Genomic DNA, 22,709 nt, shown 5'->3' with positions numbered 1-22,709 from the left:
TTTTTATAGATATTCTTTATCAAGTTGAGAAAGTTTCCCTCTACTGCTAGTTTACTGAGAGTTTTTATCATGAATGGGTGTTAGATTTTTTCAAGTGCTTTTTCTGTGTCTACTGATATTATCATGTGATTTTTCTTCTTGGCTTGTTGTGATGAATTATATTAATTGATTTTTGAATGTTGAACCAACCTTGCATTCCTAGGATAAATCCTACTTGATTGTAGTATATAATTCTTTTTATACATTGTATACATGGGATTCAAATTGCTTGTATTTTATTGAGGATTTTTACATTTATGTTCATGACAGATACTGGTCTATAATTGCTATGGTCTGAATGTTTATGTCCCCCTAAAATTCATATGTTAAAATTCTAACCCCAAGTGATGTTATCAGGAGGTAGGGCTTTTTGGGAGATGATTAAGTCATAAGGTGGAGTCCTAATGATTAGTGCCTTTACAAAAGAAGCCCCAGAGAGCTGCCTTGCCTATTCCACCATGTGAGGACATAGCCAGACAGCCCCATCTCTGAGAAAACTGGCTTTCACCAGACACCAAATCTGCCAGTCCCTTATCTTGAAGTTCCCAGCTTCCAGACTGTGAGAAATAAACTTCTGTTGTTTATAAGCTACCCAGTTGATGATATTTTGTTATAGCACCTTGAGTGGACTAAGACATTAGTTTTCTTGTAATGTCTTAGTCTGATTTTGGTATTAATGTAATACTGGCCTCATAGAGTGAGTTAGGAAATATTCCCTCTGCTTCTGTCTTCTGAAAGAGATTGTAGAGAATTGGTGTAATTTCTTTCTTAAATGTTTGGTAGAATTCACTAGTGAACCTATCTGCGCCTGGTATTTTTTATTTTGGAAGGTTATTAATTATTGATCCAATTTCTTTAATAGATAGTCTTACTCAGATTGTTTCTTCTTGTGAGTTTTGGTAGATTGTGTCTTTGAAGGAATTGGCCCTTTCATCTAGGTTAAATCATCTACAGTTCATCTAGGTTTCATCTACAGTTCATAGGATCTGTAGTGATGTCCCACCTTTCATTTCTGATATTATTCATTTTTGTCCTCTCTCTATTCTTAGCCTGGCTAGAGGCTAATTGATATTACTGATCTTTTCTAAGAACCAGCTTTTGGTTTTGTTAATTTTTCTCTAGTGATTTTCAGTTTCAGTTTTATTGATTTCTGCTCTAATTGTTATTATTTGTTTTCTTCTGCTTACTTTGGATTTTATTTGCCGCTGTTTTTCTAGTTTCCCAAGGGAAATTAGATTTTTGGTTTTAGATTTTTATTTTCTAATAGTGTCATGTGTTGCTTAACAACAAGGTTATGTTCTGAGAAATGTGTCATCAGGCATTTTCTTTGTTGTACAAACATCGTTGAGGGTACTTACACAAATCTAGATGGTACAGCCTCCTACACACCTAGGCTGTATGGTATAGCCACTGTTATCTGTGCAGTGTGTCATTGACTGAAACATTGTTATGCGGTGCATGATTGTATATGCATTCAGTGCTGTAAATTCTTCTCTAAGTGCTGCTTTGCTGCCCTTGTTCTTTGTTCCTGTTTTTGTCTTTCATTCTTTTTCTACCTTTTGTGGTTTTAATGGAGCATTTTATATGATTCCATTTTCTCTCCTAGCATATCAGTTATATATATATATATATATATATATATATATATATATATATATATATTTTTTTTTTTTTTTTTTTTTTTTTTTTTTTTTTTTTTTTTACTTTTTTAGTGGTTGCCTTAGAGTTTATGATATACATTTACAACTAATCCAAGTCCACTTTCAAATAATACTATACCACTTCACAGGTAATGAGAGTACCTTATAATAACAAAATAATTCTAATTCCTTCCTCCTTTCTCTTGTATCATTGCTGTCATTCATTTCACTCAGATATACACACACATATACACAAGCATATACAAGGGTACATTGAAAAGTTCATGGGAAGATTTGTATTATCTTTTAATTCTATTTTTCCATGAACTTTTTGAAATACCCTCATATACACATAAGATATATAAGTGTACATAATCAAATAATTGTTGCCATTATTATTTTGAACAAACTTACCTGTTAGATCAATTAAGAATAAGAAAAGTAAGTTTTTATTTTACCTTCATTTATTTTGTTCAGTGCTTATCACTTCTCTATGTAGATCTGAGTTTCTGACCAATATAATTTTCCTTCTCTTATAAAGAATTTATTTTAACATTTCTTGCAAGGCAGATTTATTGGCAATAAATTCCCCCAATTTTTGTTTGAGAAAGTCTTTATTTCTCCTTTATTGTCTTTTTGATAGGTACAGAATCCTAGGTGGTGGGCTTGTTCTCTTAACACTAAATATTTCAATGTGCTGTCTTGCTGGCATGGTTTCTGAGAAGTTGGGTGTAATTCTTATCTTTGTTCCTCTATAGGTAAGGTGTTTGTTCCTCTGTCTTCTTTCAGGATTTTTTCTTTATCTTTGATTTTCTGTAGTTTGAAAATGATATGCCTAAATGTAGGTTTTTGGGGCATTTATCCTGTTTGGTGTTCTCTAAGCTTCCTGCATCTGTGGTTTGGTGTCTGACATTAATTTGGGCAAATTCTCAGTCTTTATTGTTTCAGGCATTTCTTCTGCCCTTTTCTCTCTTCTCCTTCTTGCATTCCCATTACACATGTGTTACACCTTACTAGTTGTCTCACAGTCCTTGCATATTTTCTATTTTTTTTTTCAGTTTTTGTTTTCTCTGTTTTTCGGTTTTCACAGTTTCTTTTCATACATTCTCAAGCTCAGAGATTGTTTGTTCAGGCATGTTTATCTAATAAGCCCATAACAGCATTCTTCATTTCCATTACAGTGCTTTTTATCTCTAGCATTTCTTTTTGGCTCTTTCTTTGGATTTCCATCTTTCTATTTATATTCCTCTCTGTTCTTGTGTGCTATCTACTTTTTCCATTAAAGTCCTTAGTGTATTAATCACAGTTGTTTTAAATTCCGTGGTCTGATAATTTCAGCATCCCTGCCATGTCTGGTCCTGATGCTTGTTCTATCTCTTCACATTGTCTTTTGCCTTTTGGTATTCTTTGTAAATTTTTCTTGATAGCTGGACATGATGGTCCAGATGAAAGGAACTGCTGTAAATAGATCTTTAGAAATGTGGGTGGAGGGGGAGTGGAAGGGTTCTGTAGTCCTGTGATTAGGTCTCAGCCTTTTAGAGAGCCTATGCTTTTGAACTGTGAACTTCACAAATGTTTCTCAGTTTTTTTCTACCCCCTAAGATGGGATGGGACAGCTAGAGTGGGCTGGAGTTGGGTATTTCCCTTCTCCAAGGTCAGTTAGACTCTGATAATATCCTAGCAGGTTAGGATCTGGTTAACTAATTTCTCCAGGGGGGAGACTTTGTTAAGGACAGAGTGCTGTGGCATATTTCAAGGTAGATTTTTCTCCCTCCCCCTGCCAGAACATGAGAAGTTTTTTCTCTGATATTTAATGTGGGAAACTTGTCAAGCTCCTGGAGATAATTCTCACAATATTGTCGCGTCTCCCTATGACTGGGTCCCTCTGACTTGTCTGAGCCTCCAGCAGTTTGTCAATTACAGTTCAGGTGTCCCCCCACCCCACCCCCAACGCTGGTTCTCACAGCAGTTTCCACCCGCCCGTGAGTCTGCTCTGGTAAGCTGTGACTACCTGCTTTCTCCTGTCTGTTTCTCCATCCCTGGTGGGGGTGGTGGTTGCCCTGTGTCTTCCCCTATCTTACGGGTCCATTAAGAGTTGTTGATTTTTCAATCTGTTCAGCTTTTTACTTGTTAGGATGGAGTAGTGCCTTTGAAGCTCCTTACATGCAGAACCTAAAATCAGAAGTCTCTCCATTTGCCTATTTTTAAATTGAGTTGTTTTCTTTTTATTATTGTGTTATAAGAGTTTCTTACATATTGTAGACATCAATCCCTTTATAGTATATATGATTTGCTAATAATTCCTCTCATTGAGGAAGTTTTCACTTTTTTGTTGGTATCGTTTGTGGCACAGAAGTTTTTAATTTTGATGTAGTCTAATTTACCGGTTTTTTCTTTCATATGTTGTGTTTTTGGTGTCATCTATAAAAGAAGCCCAGCGGCATGAAGTTTATTCCTATGTTTTATTCTGTGAGTTGTATAGTTTTAGCTCTGACTACATTTGGGACTGTGATCCATTTTGAGTTAACTTTTGTGTACGGTGTGAGGAAGGGTTTCATCTTCATTCTTTTGCCTATTTGAGGAAAAGACTATTCTTTCCCCATTTAATTATTTTGGCACAATAGATTATTTTTAATGTATACATCTAGATTCTAGTTTTGAATTGTCACAGAGCATTCAGGTAGCTCTGGACTATGGAGATTCACCAGATTTCATACCCCGGTCAACCCTCATGGGGTTTAGGCATCATCTGCAAACTTTAGGAGTTGCCATAATGAGGCAGACTCAGGGTCTGCCTAATCTAATTGTTATTTGCCAACAGAGAGCTTAGAGAAAGTACCATAGAAGGACCTGGTTGTGTTCTCTAACGTCAAATCAAAGCTCCAGTAGCTCCAAAGGGCCTTAGCTTTTTATGACTAAATTGTAAGTCTGTCTAGATCAATTTTTAGTCAGTTCATGGTTTTTGCCTTTGCCACTTTTAGAAGATTAATGAATTCCATGTGTTTAACACCCATCTAAATTTGCTCCTATCAAGTTTCAAAGTATGCTGTTCAGAACTTAGACCAATTCTTTGAATTTTGTATCCTAGTAAAAGGAGAAGTATAAAACTGTAAATTTGAATTAAAAAGAAAATCAGTTTCTTCATGGGTAGTGAAATTTAATTTGGATGTAGAGAGGATAAGAACAGGGTAAAAGCATTGTTTATGATTGTGGAGAAAATTGAGGTAGATTGTCCTGTTGGTTAAGAGATGGGTTTTGCAGCCTTCCTTTGTAGGGAGGCTCTCTGGGTAGACTCTGTGGGCAAGTCTCTTGAGCAGCATTGTCCTCCTTTGATTCCATTGTCCTAAGGGAACTCTTAAAAAGTGTTTTCTACCTATAATAACAAAGCAGATCAGAGTTCAATATATGCCTCTTAAGGATTTGAGATTTTCTGATTGATTTTTGGTGCATTCAGTCATTGTCTTCTCAGTGATCAGTTTCCTGCACATAGCTAACCTTCATCCCACGGAGGCCCTGCCTTTAGGCCTCTGCTCTCTTTCCATGTCCAGCCATCCATGTTCTCTCCCACCTCTTCATTCATTTTCCTCTTAGTTTTGTTTGCACTCCATCAACACCATTCCTCCAAGAACCCTCTCTTTCCACTGAATTTCTCTTTCTAGCTTCCCCTCCCCTGCCTCCCTTTCCTACCCACCACTAGCTATTTAACTTGCCTCAGTGATACCAGTGCTCAACATAGTACAGTCGATCCTCATTATTTGTGGATTCCATATTTGCAAATTCATGAACTCACTAAAGGTTATTTGTATTTCTGACATCAGTACTGGTGGCATTCTCATGGCCATTCAGACATGGCACAGAATGGGGAGAGATGTGAGCTGCCCGATGGGCACATTTCCGTCTGAGGTTGAGTGCAGCACCTCACTGCCGACTGCGGCAGTTCCCACCTGCAGACAGGTGTCCTTTTCACAGACTATTTAATAACATGTTTTTTGTATTTTTTGTGCTTTTTGTTGATTTTGCCATTTAAAATGATCAATTTTTAGTCAGTTCATGGTTTCTGCCTTTTCCACTTACCAGATCAATGAATTCCATGTATTTAAACTCATCTAAATTTGCCCTTATCAACTTGAAAAGTGCTGTTTAGAAATTGGAGCAGTTCTTTTAATTTTGTTGCTAGTAAAGAGAGAAAGTACAAAACTGTGAGTGTGAATCAATAGTGAGCAAATCAGTTTCTTCCTAGGTAAGGCAGTTTAATTTGGAAGTAGACAGGAGCACAACCCCCCAGCGTAGGCCTTGACGTGCTGCTGTCTCATTTTCCTAAGGCAGGGAGGCTGTGATGTGCCTTAGAGAAATGCGCATGCTGGCCAGGAAGTGTCTTTGAGGTCTGAGTTATATTGCTGTGGCCATGAGTTCACTGTTATTGAATTAACTGTATGTTAAATAAGGTGGCTTTAAACAGAAACACACAGAAAACAAGGTTATGGGGCTGGCAGGTTAGCTCATTTAGAGCACAGCCTTGTAACACCAAGCTCAAGGGTTCGGTTCTCCATACCGGCCAGCTACCAAAAAAAAAAGAAAAAAGAAAACAAGGTTATGTATTGATCAGTTGAAGAAAATGTTCCAGGAACTCACAGACACTTAACCCTGTGTGTTCTCTAGGAGCAGTGCTTCATTATTTGCTAATTCAGTATTCACAGAACCATGAACAACCAAATTGAAAGTATTTGTCATGTAATAGGTACTTAACAGTGGTTGCTACTGATTTTCAGACTAATTTCATACCATGTATAACAGTGTTTTAAATTTTACTTTGAGTTGTGAAATAGTCATTTTATATGTTAATATATATGCTATGTAGTCATATATTTTGTATATTCATATACCTGTGAGTTATAAAATATTTCAGGATAAAAAGGTACATTTAGATGACTTTGTCTTTGGTTTATATAATATGAAACAGTAAAATACTTAAAAATGTATATATCTGTACTCATATAAATAACCCTTTGCTAAAATAAATCATATCTTTTACTGTAATGTCTTCATTCCATTTTATCTGATTACTAACTTTAAAATGTATTTGATTTTAAGAAATTATAGTTCCAGAGATAGAAAGTAATTTTACTAAAAACTAGAAGTAAACCATGTATACTAACTCTGATCACTCTGAAATACAATAGTACTCCAAAAAGTTCGTGGAAAGATTCAGATTATCTTTTAATTCCATTTTTCCATGAACTTTTTGAAGTACCCTTGTATCTGTTTTATGTCACTGTCACTTTGACACACTGGTGTGTCTTTGTCTTAAAGAATTTTGACTTATCTTAGATTTATAGTGTTTTTATGGAAATGCTACTGGCAACCAGAGCCTAATATTGTGTATAGCTTTTAATGCTAGTTGATTGACTTTTGATGCTTTCAAGTGAGGAACATCTTATTAGAGTCAAATGGATGAGTTAGCTAGTTGTATTTAACATTTGAAGGGATAAGTGCAAAGAGATGAAAAACAGTTGATTCAAAAGCAAATGATAAGAAAAGATAATTGACATATTCTTCATATCTTCTGATCAGTTAAATATTAGACAAAACAAATTGGGGAATTGTCTACTCAGAGACAGCAGATGTGCTGTGCATATTCTTACTTCACATTTTTTTTAACTGTTTTATCTTTAGACACTGATTTTTGTGTAGAAGAGAGTGTTGGGGCTACTAAAGTGAAATTCATAGCTTCAGCCTTTGGTTAAGTCTCCTTGATGCCTGGTACTTTAACCTACATTCATGCCAAGAAATAAATTTTTTTTCTTTCTTTCACCACTGTACTAATGAGGAAGGAAATAAATTTTGTCTCCTCTCATCTTTAGGCAAGCTGTTATTCTTCTAATGCAGAGTCACTTCTAATTTATTTTTTTGGGAAATGAGGAAAAAAGATTCATTCTTTTCGACTAGTTCTTGGCTAAGCCAGGCTTTTGAGCTTTCTGGTTCCTTGTCATCCAGCAACTATATTGGATAGTGTTTGTAAGCTACTTCATTACACAAACTTTGTGAAAAACCATTTTATTTTTTCTTTTATTTAGTACAAATGTCTCTTTGGCCCAAAATTCTTACTAATGGTTATTGGGCATTTTGGCATTTGTTTTGCTTTTTATAATCTCATGAAGTGATTTCCATCAGGTGTCTCTCACAAAAGCTCTGCGAGGTCGGTGAGTTTTGTAGATAGGAAAACTCGGGCATAGAGAAGTGCAGAGCCTTGCTTCCTGGTTAGGATATTTGGCCTCTGCTTTCCTGGTCTGCTTCATTCGTTTTTGCTTTTTCGTTTCTGTTTTTTTGTTTTTTCTTTTTTTAGCCTTACTGCTGTAGAGAATGTTTTATGTTTTGCAACATCTGATGTTTTTCTCCTACAGAGATATTCCAATGCCCCTAGTCAGCTCAGGAGTAGAGCATGGTAATTTGAGAGAGCTGGCCTTTGCAAGAATGAAAGACCTTGGAATACAGGTAAGAGTAAATACTGCTGTCAGACCAGAACTCTTGAGAAAAAAAAGTAATCCAAAATGCAGAAAACTTTGGCACTATCACACTTATAAACTAGTCTTACGAGGCAGGTCAAAAAACTTTCATGTTAACTTTCATGTTTTGAGGGCGCTCTTACTGTGTGACATGTTCAAGTTGAAGCTAGTGGTGAAGACAGGCTGCTTCCTGTCCCTTTAGCCCCTTCTGCTTTCTTCTGCATGAGTGTAGGTTTCTCAGTTTAGTGGCTGTCTTTTCTACATACTCAGATTGCCAACTATGTGCTCAACTCCCATTCCTTAAAACATTTTTTCTTTTGAAGTATTGGGTGTTCAGTTCTAGACTAGTAGGTTATAAAAGAAGAATAAGATGTGGTTCCTCAAAAGGAATTACAGTCATCTGAAGAGACAAGGATTCTGTGCATGAAATAGTTATCAAACAACGCTGTTGCCCCACACACCCAGGCTTCCTCACTGCACCCCAACCCCACATCTGTTCAAGGCACTTATTTATCTTACAAATATTCACTAAATACCTCTTCTCTGATGGCCCTGGAAGTACAAAGAGCCCAGGAATCTGTAATTTAACAGTCTCTGTAGGTACTTCTTAAGTCAGAGGAAGGTTTGAAACTCAGTGCTGTAGAATCTTCTTAGAGCCACTAAAGAAATATGCCAGGAGTGGTATTTAGGTCAAGGCTCTGCCTTCAAAAATTCCAAGTCAGTGGGAATTCTACTCCCCCTCCCCCCTCAAAAAACTTTTTTTAAGTTCTAGAAAAAGCAAATGCATTTACAGTAATTAACAGCACCAAACAAGATTGTGTGCCTGCTCTGGTTCCCAGATGCCCTGTTCTCTATTTATCTATTTTCTCCTCTGGGAGTACCACTGCCAAGGCCTGTTTATCCTGACAATCTCATTATCCTTCCGTTCTCTTTAACCCTGCACCCCTCAAAATCCTTGCTAGTCTCTGTTGAAGTAAACTCGGGTCCACGCGGACCAGGCATTGCGTTGCCTTGGCATTGTCCGCAGGCAGCTTTGTTCCTCCCAGGGATATTCAAAGAACCATTTGTGATTGTGGTTCAGATTATATAGTACATGGCTCTAGGCTCTTTTCTTCCTTCTTTCTTTCCTTTCTTCTTTGTTCCCTCTCTCCGTCCCTCCCATGCTCTCTTTCACAGCACCCTTCTCTGCAAGAAAACAGCCATCTTAAACATACATCTTTTTTTGACATTTCTAAAATGATACAAAAATGGTGATGCTAAAAATGTTAACTGCCATACAATGGTAAATGTTTTAAAAATTTAGAGATTTGCCTTTTATTCTTCTGTACACACAGTTTTGGATTATACTTTTAGATATTTATATCCCCTGGGCAAAACTATTTTCTAACTTTATGACTTATGTTCTTTACCCCCAATACTATATTATGTCAGTCTCTTTTGAATAACGTTTGTTTTAAAAGCAATACTATACTACTTCATACATGTTCATTCTGGTTAGCCCATCCTCTAATTTATTAAAGGTGATTTTGTTTTAAAATTTGGTTCTTTTATCTCAACGTAAATTATGTCCAAACTTAATTTTGAGCCCAGGGTTTGGTAAGAGGTTTAAATAAAAATTGAATTAGTTACCAGTTTTATATTTGCTCCCCAACTCATTTTTTTTCGGGCAGTGTCGAGATGTGAGAACCAGAGAAGTTGGGATTCAAGAAATTCATCACAAAGTACGGCCATATCAGGTTAGTTTCTTGATTTGATAGAGGTTGGGTCCACTCTTTGGTCTTTGCCAAGCCTGGACTAAGTCTGCTTACTGATAGGACTGCACCTTTAGAGTGAATGAATAACTAGGAGCAGAACATATTTGAGGATTAGATGTAGATGTCAAGCCAGGAAAGCCAAATATGAGGGTGGCTGAATTCTAGAAAAGCCAGGGTAGGAAAACCAAGTGTGAGCCTCATTCTAGATCAACACTACTCAACAGAACTTGCTGCAGTGTTGGAAATGTTCTATAATCTGAGCCTTCCAATAGGATAGCCACTAGTCTCAGGTGACTGTTGAGCACTTGAAATGTGGCAGTACAAATGAGGAACCAAATTTTAATTTTGTTTGATTTTAATCAATCAAATGTAAATGGTCTCCTATGACTAGTGGCCACCTTCAGGTATAAGAGCATGGTATGTATGACCTTCTTATCTGTGTGCAACTGTTAAACTTTGGCCCATTGATGATAGTCAAATGAGTAGATTGGCCCTTGTCAACAGGGGTTCCACAAAAATTAAGTGTAATGTCCTAAGGCATTCGTTGTATGTAATGAATTAACTTTTCTCCTACACATCTGTAATGTATAGCTATGTGCCAAATTTGCTGTGGGGTTTAACTCGTGTGGAACCCCATTTGAGAAAGGCTGGGATAGATGATCTCTGCATTGATGTTTCTGTTCTCAGCATGAATTGTTTGTTTAATTGAGATTTTTTACAGTTAGTACCTTTTGAGGGAAAAAGTAGACCCAACACAGTTAATCATTTTACCAAGTTTTTTTGCAGTCCAGTCATTTAGCAAATATTAAGTTGAGAAGGAGTATACAAGGGTACTTCAAAAAGTTTGTGGAAAAATTGAATTAAAAGATAATATGAATGCTTTCGTGTACATTTTGAAGACTCCTCATAAGTATTGGTCTGAACTGTTCACCTCTTTGTGGGTACAGTCTGCCCATTTACAGAGATTATGTGGGTGTGATCATGGCAAAATATGTAGGTTTCTCTCTGTAATGTATGCATATTGTTAAATATTGCTTATATGTATCAAAGTACAAGGGCCATTTGTACACTGAACTGAAGAGTCAAAATCCTATGTAGATTGCTACCACCCATACTTTCCCCCAGAAGCTACTTTCCAGTGATTGAATTTTCTTTAACATTTTAATCACATAATTAGGCATAATATTTTAAGTGCCTTGTAGAATGTCATACTTTTTAAAAATCTTATCAAGGAACAAGTGACCAGTATCACATTTGTTTTTTCCAAAGCAGGTTTTAGTGGAGGAGGTAAGAACTAGAAAATAGAAATCAGTGAGCGCCTGACAGTTTTGAGTCAAAGGGGTGTTCCTAAGAGCTGTACATGTAACGCAATCTGTAATTTTGCATTAGAGACTGTTCATGGAGGGTCAAATCTAAATACATGGAAGCATTTACAGAGCTGGATCTCTGTAAGAATCTCAAGGTTAATGAAGTTCAAATATTTTATGAAATTATAAACATTTCTTTAATATAATAGTCCATGAACAAAGTATGAACTTTTATGTAACCTTGGTGCTATTTGAGAATAGACAAGTAAAAAGGAATATAATTACTGATTATTCATCCTTTATCCCTATCTGTGGATAGTAGCCTAAATAAATTCATACAATCATAAAAATGAACTTTTTCTTTAATTTTGAAAAATATTTATTCTGGCTTTTTGTTAAACAGGTTGAATTGGTAAGAAGAGATTATGTTGCAAATGGCGGCTGGGAAACGTTCTTGTCATATGAAGACCCAGATCAAGACATTTTGATTGGCCTCCTACGATTACGGAAGTGTTCCGAGGAAACCTTCCGATTTGAATTGGGCGGAGGTGTTTCCATAGTCCGAGAGCTGCATGTGTATGGAAGTGTGGTCCCTGTGAGCAGTCGGGATCCAGCTAAATTTCAGCATCAGGTATCCTTTATTCCATTTCTGTTTGATTTATCATTAAGAAATTGCCCAAAGTAGGAAAAGAGAGAAGGAATGGGGGTGGCGGGAGGAGTGGCGGTGAGCATGGGTGGAGAGGAAGAGACAGAAGAGGAGGAAAGGAGACAGGGAAGGCTAGAAACAGAGGAACCAATATCTTAGTTGTTCAGAGATATTTTATCTCCAGATTGCACTCTACTGGGTGTGAGGGCGGAGGAGGGAGGGACAAACAGATTCAGTCGGGTGGAATATATCAGATTGAACTATATGAAATTGATATTTTTGAAAGTCAAAAATTGTCTAATTCGGCAATTTCATGCAGGTCACTTATTATGGAACCAAATGAGATGCTGATGTAAAAGCATTTATGAAATATTAAAGCACTTCATAAACATATGCTACATTATATATAGTGGAGCCTTATTCTCACTGCCAAACAACCTAAAATTAATAATTCACTTTTCAAAATTTCAGGAAAATGTATTAATACCTTTAATGATGGATATAGAGTAAGACCCAAAATTGATGACTTAAGAGTCTTGCCTGGTTTCTGAACCCTTTTATAAAGTGGAGGATGACTCTAATAAATATAAGACCTACTGCCCCAGACTTTCATCACCTGGAAATTGCCTAGAACCCGTCTAAAAAGGGACAGAAGTTGAGAGGGAATCATCCCCTTGCTGTTGACTAGGTTACATCATCCACAAGATACCTTTTGGTGGCTCCTGTTGGAAAGTTCTACCTTTTTTTATTAGTCTAATTGTACCCAACAGTGTACTTTGGGTATAATTGAATGGTTTCTTTTTCCTTACTCCCATAACATTTTTGTCGCTCTTACTTTAACACATTTTAGCAACTGCCGTCATAGGGCCTTTTTGTTTTATGGACCACTCTTAATGAACTTCTTCCCTTCTTAATTCCTCAACCCCGTTCGTTGCTCTTTGCAGGGATTTGGCATGCTGCTGATGGAGGAAGCAGAAAGAATAGCTAGAGAAGAGCATGGATCTGGGAAAATAGCTGTTATATCAGGTAACTGGGGGATGGTTCATGATCCACCCACATTTTGAACTCGGTACCACAATGGGAACTATCTTGGTACTCTCTTGCACCTGTTTTTGATTATTTTGTTCAAAATTGGGCTTAGCTGACTAGTAAAGGACGTGTGCTCAGACACAAAATTCATGAAAGCATTTTGGTGGAGTAGAGGTTTCAGAAGCACTCCATCTTTGAGAGTGGCGGAACCCGTAAAGCATATTATCTTTCTGCTGCCTGTCACAAGTCATCGTGGTCATCTTCTCTCTTATGCTTTGTGCCCAGTTAATCTGTCTGGGAAAATGGAATTTGATGATATGTGAAAGAAAGTGAGCTGAGAGGCCTGGTACCGTTCAAGCTTTATTAAAGGAAAAGAATCTACCAGGGTGCACTCAAAATTAGAGACAGCACCAGGTGTGGGTGTGGTAGAGCTTATGTAGGGTGCCAAGGGCTGGCTGATACCATCAAGGAGGGGCATTATGCTAATGTGGAAACTATGGGACCAGGGTGGAGAACTGTGCCATTGCAGAAGCAAAAGGGTTTCTGTTTAAGTCACAAGGCTTCTGGGAAGGGGGGAGGAGTTTGGTGCTGGAGTGGAAGACAAGGCCAGCAGCTGTTTTGTGCTTATTGTGTGCGCAATGGCACCGGTCACATCCAAAATCCATCAAGGCAGAGCTCTTGCTCCTTAAATATTGTTCTCAGTGACTTTGTTCCTGGGGAGTAGAGTGGAGGAAAAAAAGTTTTCCTCAGTCCTCTTCGGATCCCTGGCTGGGTCTGAAAATTAAACTGACAAAGACAGATTAACAGAGGAAAAGCATACAAATTTATTTAATGTGAATTTTACTGGATGCAGGAGACTTTATAAAGAAATGAAGACCCTAAGAAAATGGTTAAACCTTAGTGTTTTTATACTTGGTTTGATGAAGAGTGGAAAGTCATGGAAAAATATGATAGGAGCTAAGCGTAATAAACTGGAGGAAACTTAGCAAGGCCTGTTTGTTCAGAATCCAAAGAAGTTCCTTTCCTCCAGGTATAGAGAGGGCACTTCTCATAGAACGGTCCTAACTTGCGTCAAGAGAGAAGGGCAGGGAAAGGTCAGAGTTCTTTCTGCACCTGCTGTTTTCTCAGACCTTCAGCTCAAAATGTTCAATATGCCGAGACACCCTGTTTTGGGGCAGTATGTTCTGAACCCCATCAGGAGCTTCCCCCTTCTTTATCTAGGACATCGGATAATTGGGGAAATGGGCATGAAAAGGAAATTTTGGTATGAATGGAGCAGGAAATGTTGTCTTTCACTCTTACTCTATAGTATTGTATCCTTACAAGAACTGCTGTTCCCAGCAGAAAGCTAACATGGTGAAAGCCATGATCAAAATTTAGGTTATTTTTCCTCCAGCATGGTGATTTTCCCATTGCACTGCTACATTCCTAAGCTAAACTACAGCTTTTGAGAAAATAATCTTTTTTGAAAATGAAAATTGAAATGAGGTTTAAAAAAAAATCAGTAAGTTATTGCCAATTAATAAATAATAAATCAATACCCATGCCTAGGTTTTAATGATTATAATTATGAAAATGTAATGACCCAGGCCCACTTAATCATTTAGTCTGGTTATGATTTTTGGCATTATCCAGACAGATTAATAAAGCATTTCTTAACATGCCTAGCTTTCTGTATTTTTCTGTATTATCTTTGATCCCACAAAAAAGAGGTAACTATATGAGGCTCACTTGATTGCTACTGATATCTGTAATTTAAAAACGTTTACCTCTCAACTGTTTAACCTGTGGTTGGCCAGAAGTACCAGAAAGGGCCAAATTGACTTGGAACCCATTCTGCACATGCATCTGTGTAGGGTTGGTATCGCCTGAAATTTCTGTGGCAACTTTTGCCAGAGCATCATCATCGTTTTCACTGAAGTACTTCTGAAACTTTAATGTGCTTAGGAATCACCTGGAGATCTTGTTAAAATGCAGATTCTGACTCATGAGGTCTGAATGGGGCCTGAGACCCTAAGTTTCTAACCAGCTCCCAGGTGATGCCTGTGCTGATTGTCCTCAGGCCACACTTTGGGTGTAGCAAGGTTTTAGTATTCTCTTCCAAATGTCACATTCTCTTAAGCAATCATCAAGGTAATGAGGACTCTGGGTGACCCTGGCAATGCCACACTCCCACAGGCTGATACACTGCCAGTGATTTTCTGGTATCTGTGAGAACCTATTGTAAAAGTGAAGAGCATCCACATCCTTCCCATGTCCTATAATTGTAAGGGTGAAGAGCATCGTATTCTGTCCCTGCTCTATTTCATTTGCCTTTGTGACATCTATCTCCTTTGAGAAATGTTGCATGCAGAGAGGGCCCCAGACTTGCTTGAGGTCATATGCAATTGCTATGAGAGCCTCAGTTTCTGCTTTTTATGAGCAGGGTGTCTTCCTAAGTGGAAATCAGCATCTGTCCTCTTCCTAGCTTATCATAATCTAAATAATAGCTCAATTTCAGATCATCTGTGTGTAGAATTTCTAAGATAACAAGAAGAGACTTGCTCAGAATAACAGGGAAGAACCTTCTTCTTGTCAGCTGGTGCAATAGGTGTACTAATTTCTATACAGAGGGCTTCTTTTGGCCAGTGGGTTTCTGTAGGAACAGTACTAGAATGCCTTTTCGGAACTAAAGTGAGTTCTTTGGGAGGAAGGAGGGAGGTAAGTGTTACTTCCTGTCACTCTGGCCTGGAAGCCCTGCTGTCACTCTCTGTAGGAGAAACTACGTAGGGCCTTGACTCTGTTTGACTCAAGCACTGGTCACCCTTCAAATGAAAAAACTGAGAACATTTCCTCTATGGATGTTGCGTTTCAATTCACCAACTTATTAATATGTTACCGGTCTAGTTAAGCTTCTGAATAGACACCTGAGATGTTGAGTATTCAGAACTACAAGGAGGACAGCTGTGAAGTGTTTATTATCATGATGTTTTTTAGTGTTGGTTTTTTTTCCTTCCATGTTTTTTCATTTTGACTCTGGCTTTTCTGATTTGAGTGCAATGATGTGTGTGCTTGTGTTCTAATTGGTTTTTGTGAAAAGTCAAACAATTATTCTCCATAAGTTGATCCTTAGGATGAAAATCTCTTTATAATAGTATTGATGTTTGTGGGCTGAATTTTAACAATACTTCATTAGATGTGGTTTGTGAGAAGACATACTGGCCGGGGCAGACAGGTGGCCAGAATCCCAATCCTGCTTTGCCAGTAGCTCTCCTGCTGATCTAGGATAATTTTACTTGACCTCCATGGGCCTTTATTTCTTTATTAAAAACAAATGGGTTAGGTTATCTTTTACAGTTCTGTCTAGAATTCTGCCCCTTCCTATTTTAACTTCTTTAGTTCTCAACATGTCCAATTGTGTTTTAATGATTACATTTTAAGTAGGTTCTTTTCTGATACCATATCATGAAACCCATTTCATCAGTAATTGACCTCAGTCTCATTGTAGGTTAGGTATGTCAAGATGAAAGTGGTGATGACATAGTTAATCCTATCCATGATTTGTGGATTCATACTAACTTTGGCCACAAAAGATGATACTTTGTGACCCAAGTGTTGTGTGTTTTTTTTCCTGACCTTGTCCTTGATTTGTAAATCCATTCTTATTCTGGGTCTGTAGGCTTTTGTGTAAGTCATACACAGTGATGGCCTAGATATTCTGTCCTGACATAACTAGTAGCTTGAATCAAGGGAGCAACAGAACCATTTATCATTTTAGTTACTCTGACTGTTAATAATAATGCATTTATGTAGAATTTTTTTTTAATTGTGTTCTGATTCATTATGACTTCCCTTCATCTTGCCAGCAGACTTTCTCCGCAACTTGGATTTATAATCTCTGTTTCTGCTTCTAGACAATATTGTTAACTACACAGTAAATCTGATTTGAATCATTAGTCAGAAAGACTGTGTGTATTCTCTTTTTCTCTATTAAAAAAACATTGTTTTTATCTGTTACTTAATATGTTTTGTTTATAGGTATACACTATGTGTTTTATAGCTGACTATATTTTCTTAAAGATTATGACTACCTTTACAGCTACATAAGACAATTGAAAACTTCTTTCTTTGTCAAAGTTAAGTGAAGCACTTTCTTAGAAAAAGATGCTTTTAAGTTTATTCATTCTATTATTTTTTGAAGTACATTTAATTATCTTAGTAAACTGTGTTTTAAAGTTAACATCAACTTTGAGTGTGACAATTAAAGCAAAAGTGAAATGTTTAGCTTATCACCATCAAAATCACTAAGTGTATAGAGGGGCAAATAGAAGAAGTGTGAGGTGCTGCCCCACCTTCCCCGAATGCTCATCTTGGGCAGGGCAGCTGCCTCGGTCTTCACCCTGTTGCCCTGTTGACTGTCCTTAAATGCAGAGAAAGATAAGTTTTTTCCCTACTTAAAATCAGATTATTTCTCAACTCAGGATTAAATGCCTCATAGGAAGAAAATATTCTTTTTTCTACATATAAAAATGGGTAAATCAGTGTTATAAGAACAACCAGTTTATAAAATAATGTGTAGGCAGGAAATAATAGTTAATTGCTGCTAAATATCTAAGCAATTAAGTCCATGTGCTTTAATATCTTTTACCAACTTACCCATGTATCTTCTATCAACACGTATCTGTTTAAGATTAACATATTGTATTTACTTAACAACTGTGATGCTTATCTACTTGGATGATCAGCATTCTTTCCTTTAAAAATATTAAGATGAAACATTTTTTCTCTTTTCTCTCTTATGGTGTAAAGTGCAAGAAATTACACTGTAGAAGCTAATCACAACATTTGAAATGCCATCACTAATAATCACCATGGAAACTAGAGATCTCTGATGTCACACCATTTCCAAAGGGCAAATAAAACTGTTGATAGCCACTATTTAAAAAGCCATTTAACACCCCCAACAGAATGATTTTTTTTCTTCTGGCAGTTTTGGCTAGGTATCAGATCCAATCATGTTACTGTTTCAGTTTGCCAAGGTAATTGCTATGCAGCAAGATGAACAGCTATTCCCCAAGCTCCCCCTACTACCTTCGTCATCAGCAGTATTCTATTTGTGTTCTTTCAAGTAGAAAATTAATATGGCCATTGGCCAAGAATTGTTTAAGGCTGATAGATCACACAGTGATGGTGAGAAATGAGGAAAATGTCTGAATGGTTGATGACAGAAATCACTGAAGTCAGAGACTGATAGCTATTTTGTTTAAATCTATTAAAAAGCCAAGAAAGAGGGGAGGAGAGAAGAATTTAAATATAGGGTGATTAAACGAGTCACTGTGAAGATGAGATCATTCTTAATCATGATGCTCAGAGTTATAAGACCTGAAAGCTATATCTACAATCCTCCCCCAGTCAAAAAATCAGTGTGCCTGTGCCTTCTTTAATCCAATATGGCTTCCTACAACTGAAATTAATGGTTTTGTACCCCAGACCCACTGATCAAGAAAATCATATGTGGGCAGAAAATAACAGTTGTTTTGTTTCATTAAACTGCAAATGGCTGAGATTTACTTAGTAAATCTTAGGACCTCAGAAACTTCACCTGTATTCTAGGCTGTTACACATCTCCCTCAGTTTGAGGTGAAGGTTGTTTTATGCTTTGCATTATAATCTAGTTGAAAAGAAGGCTACTTTGTAACTAGGTCTGTCGGATAATGGATTCATAATCCTTACCAAAATGCCTAGAAAAGCTTTTCTTCGTTATGGCATATCTATTTGCTAATGGACACAGGAAACCTGCCAAATGCAAACCAGTTTGTGTCACATGTGCATGTGTTAACATAGGACTTATCAGAAAGAAGGGGAAAGATTGTTGGCTCTTTTGTACTCTCTCCTTCAGCTTTCTACAAAATTTATCTTTTAGATAAATTATCCCCTAATTAAATGCACATTTTCTGGCTTCTATGTATTCCTCTGTTCCATTTGGTATTCCACCAATGATCATATATGTTTATTTTTTGGTGCAAGTTCCAGGAGGACTTTTTAAAATCAATGTTAATCTTTCTTTTAAAAGAAAATAGATACAACATAGAGTATTGCTTTACTACAAGAACCCTATTAATTTCAGCATCAGTATTAATCTGACTAGCCCTGATGATATAGAATACTAGTTTGCTCGATAATGAGTTAGCCGGCGTTGGAGACTGTGTTGGAGCTAGGCTGTGGCGGTGTGGCTGAATAAGTCTCAGAAATCTTTATTTCATGGCTTGATGTTTATTCATTTGTAGGTGAATGGGGTACTAGTTTGTAGTACACTGCATGTCAAGTGAGTTAGACCATCCGGCACTTGGCATCACATGACTATATTAATTAGTGCACGTGTTTCACATACTCCTGAATAGGATACTGGCTTGTGGTGGCTTATTGGCACTTGAGGAACAGCATTTGGCAAATGCCGTTGCTAATCCCAGGTCCATGCTGACTAACCTCATGTTTCAGAAATGTGTACATTGAAGTCTCAAAGGCTAGGCTTGCTGATGAGACACACTGTACATTCAAAGACTTTTTGTCCCCCATTCTTGTTCCTCCTAGTTGATGGATACTGGGAACAACGGTTGTATGCTTTTGCTTAGGAGGAGGAATAGGGATATATCATGTGGTTTTTAATAATATTCCTGAAAGGTCTAGCAGCTTTGAGATAAATGATTACCTTTATTGTAAAATTATGCTTCACAGGCTTTTTTCTGAGGAAGGAGGCCCTCTCCAAAATGTGGTCTAGCCTTCACACTACCAGATGTTTACCAGGAAGTCTGTTTTAATAGTTTGTTGCAATGTTAACTCCTTATCAGTGTAACTTTCATATGAATAGTACTGTTCTTTTCTCTAAATATTTGACATTGCCTTAATCCATTCAATTTGATAAAGCTTTTCTATTTTATATCTATTAGAGGCAGGGATTTGGCAGATTCTCCCCCTTTGGGTGAGCAGATGTTACTAAATAATGCTAAAAAATAGGATGCAACCAAGATACTAGTGTTATGGAGCATTTTGGTTTAGGGATTTGTGATTCCAACAGGGCATACACAAGAAATGTCTTAATCTTTAGTCAACCTGGCTTAAACTGTTGTCTCTGACCAACACTCACGTTTCTAAAACAGTAGCTGTTGGATTTAGGATGTCAGACTGTGTCCATGGGATAAAGTTTCCTTATATACCCCATCCTCTACCTCCCCAAGCAGCAAGTGTTCCAGTTGCCCACCATTTATGAATGAATTGCTAATGTTCGGTATAACAATCCAGAAGTCCCAGATCTATACCCTGTGTGGTCTGTCCTCTCTTACTGCAAATCCTACTAATTAGTGGTTGTTTTGGTTATTTATTGTTATATAACATACTACCCCAAAATTTAGTGGCTTAAAACAACAGCCATTTTATTTGCTTAATAATTCTGTGGGCGAGAAATTCAGGAGTGCATAGAGGGGAATAGTTCATTTCTGTTCCATGATGTCAGGGTGGCTTAAATGGCTGGCAACTGGCCGGGGTGGTTTATCTGGAGTGTCAGTTCTAGCTGTGATTGTCAAGATGAGCACCTTGGTTCTCTTCCACATGGCTTGGGCTTCTCATGGCGTGAGAGCTGGGTTCTAGGAGGAAGGAAGCGAAGGCCTGGGCTTAGAAGCCCCAGAGTGTCTATATTAGTTATCTATTGTTGTGTAATAAGTTACCCCGAAACTTACTGGCTGAAACAACAAGTTTCTCATCATTTCTGTAGGTCAGTAATCCGAGAGTGACTAAGCTGGGTGGGCTGCAGTCAGAGTGTCAGCTGGGGCTGTAGTCATCTCAGAATTCAGTTGGAGCTGAAAGACCCATTCTCAAGGTCACTGGGCAGTTTGAGGCAGGCTTCGGTTCCTACAGGCCATTGGTCTTCGGGCTACAGTTCCTCACCATGCCACACGGGCCTCTCCGTAGCACTGCCCATGACAATAGCACTGCTCATGACAAGGCAGCTTGCTTCCCCCAGCTGGAGTGATCAGAGAAAGAGCAAATACGTGCCTTTGAGATGGAAGCCATAGTCTTTTTTATAACCTAATCTCAGAAGAGAATTAATGAGTCCATCCCACCCTCAAGGGGAAGGGACTACACAATAGGTAGTCATCAGGCTGTGAACTTTGGGGGTCATTTTAGAGACTGCCTACCACAGTATGACTTCTGCCACTTTCTGTTGGTTAGACTAATTGGGTTGGGCCAGATTTAAGGTGAGAGGAAATAAATTTCATCTCTCAAAGGGAGAAGACTTGGTGGCAGCCATGTTTGGGTGTTGTCAACTACAGCGGTAGAATACATTTTCTTTACTTTGTAATTAATAGGTATCCAGTCCCTTTCTACAGGAAACTTTATTTAGCATTCTCCCAAGTTGGGCCTTTTCTGCATACCTAAATTCAAGGGTTCTTGTCCCAACCCCAGTGTCAGATTTTCATATAGCCAATCACAGCAGCATGATTACACCTCACACTGTCCTAGGTAGAGTCGGCAGGCCCAGCAGAAACACCTGCATCTGACCCTTTTTTGTGCCATTCCTCTTCGATGAGGACGTTCCTCTATCTCCCCTCACAAACCTTTCTTGTGTCAGGTGCTTTAGGAGCATGATACTGGACACTTACTTATATGTCTCTTCTAGACTGTAGAATGTAGAAGACCATCTTTGGGCTGAGAAGACATGGTTTCCCTCTGAAGGTTTCTTACCTTGATCTGTATGCCCTCCCCCTACAAACACTTGAAGATACTAATGCTCAATGAAGTCATTATTTTTTCATTTGGAGAGTTGGTAAATTGCATATAACATAAAATTTGCCATTTTAGACATTATTCAGAGGCATTAGTTAGGTTTACAGTGTTACACATCCATCACCACTATTTGCAAAATTTTCATCACCCCAAACAGAAACTCTGAAACCGTTAAGCAATAACTCCCAATTTCCGTGACACCACTCTAATCTACTTCCTGTGTCTATGCAGTGGAATCTTACAATGTTTGTCCGTCTGGCTTACTTCACTTAGCATAGTGTCTTCAGGGTTCATCCATGCTGTAGCGTATGTCAGAATTTGCTTCCTTTTTAAGGCAGAATAATGTATGTATATACCACATTGTGTTTATCTATCCAGTCATCTGATGTACATTTGGGTGGTTTCCACCTTTTGTCTACTGCGAATAATGCTGCGAACATGGGTGTACAAATATCTATTCAAATACCTGCTTTCAATTTTTTTACATATGCAAGGATACTTCAAAAAGTTCATGAAAAGGTTTATATTATCTTTTAAATCTGTTTTTTCACAAACTTTCTGAAGTACCCATGTATACCCAGAAGTGGAATTGCTGAGTCAAATGGTAATTCTGTATTTAACTTTTTGAGGACAAACCTGTTTTCCACAGTGCCTACAGCATTTTACATTCCCATCAACAGTGTGCAAAGGTTCCATTTTCTCCACATCACCAGTACTCACTTTTCCTCTTTTTTTTTTAAAATAACATCCTAGTGGGTACAAAGTGGTATTTCATTGGGGTTTTCATTTGCATTTTCTTAATGATTAATCATGCTGAAAATCTTTTCATGTGCTTGTCCTTTCTGTATCTTCTTTAGAGAAATGTCTGTTCAAGTTCTTTGTTCATTTTTAAATTGGATTATTTGTCTTTCTGTTACTGAGTTTTTTATATTTTCTGGATATTACACCTTTATAAGAAATGTGATTTGCAAATAAGTTTTTCCATTCTGTGGGTTGCCTTTTCATTTGCTTGATAGTTTTGTTTACACAAA

The 22,709-nt window shown here is 37.6% G+C and overlaps 1 protein-coding gene across 1 annotated transcript in view; it reads left to right on the top strand.

The window, feature by feature from the left end:
- ELP3 (elongator acetyltransferase complex subunit 3) overlaps positions 1-22,709 on the top strand; it is a 100,885-nt gene that overhangs the window by 58,804 nt on the left and 19,372 nt on the right. Inside the window, exons 11-14 of the mRNA XM_063086152.1 lie at positions 8,081-8,171; positions 9,853-9,918; positions 11,647-11,874; positions 12,834-12,915. Of these exons, the coding sequence (XP_062942222.1) occupies positions 8,081-8,171; positions 9,853-9,918; positions 11,647-11,874; positions 12,834-12,915 (467 nt within the window). The remainder of the gene's footprint in view (positions 1-8,080; positions 8,172-9,852; positions 9,919-11,646; positions 11,875-12,833; positions 12,916-22,709) is intronic.

The sequence above is a fragment of the Cynocephalus volans genome, chromosome 2 (genome assembly GCF_027409185.1).
Source record: "Cynocephalus volans isolate mCynVol1 chromosome 2, mCynVol1.pri, whole genome shotgun sequence".
NCBI lineage: Eukaryota > Metazoa > Chordata > Mammalia > Dermoptera > Cynocephalidae > Cynocephalus > Cynocephalus volans.
The sequence above is the reverse complement of the archived record's forward strand: the minus strand, read 5'-3'. Positions and strand labels throughout refer to the sequence as shown.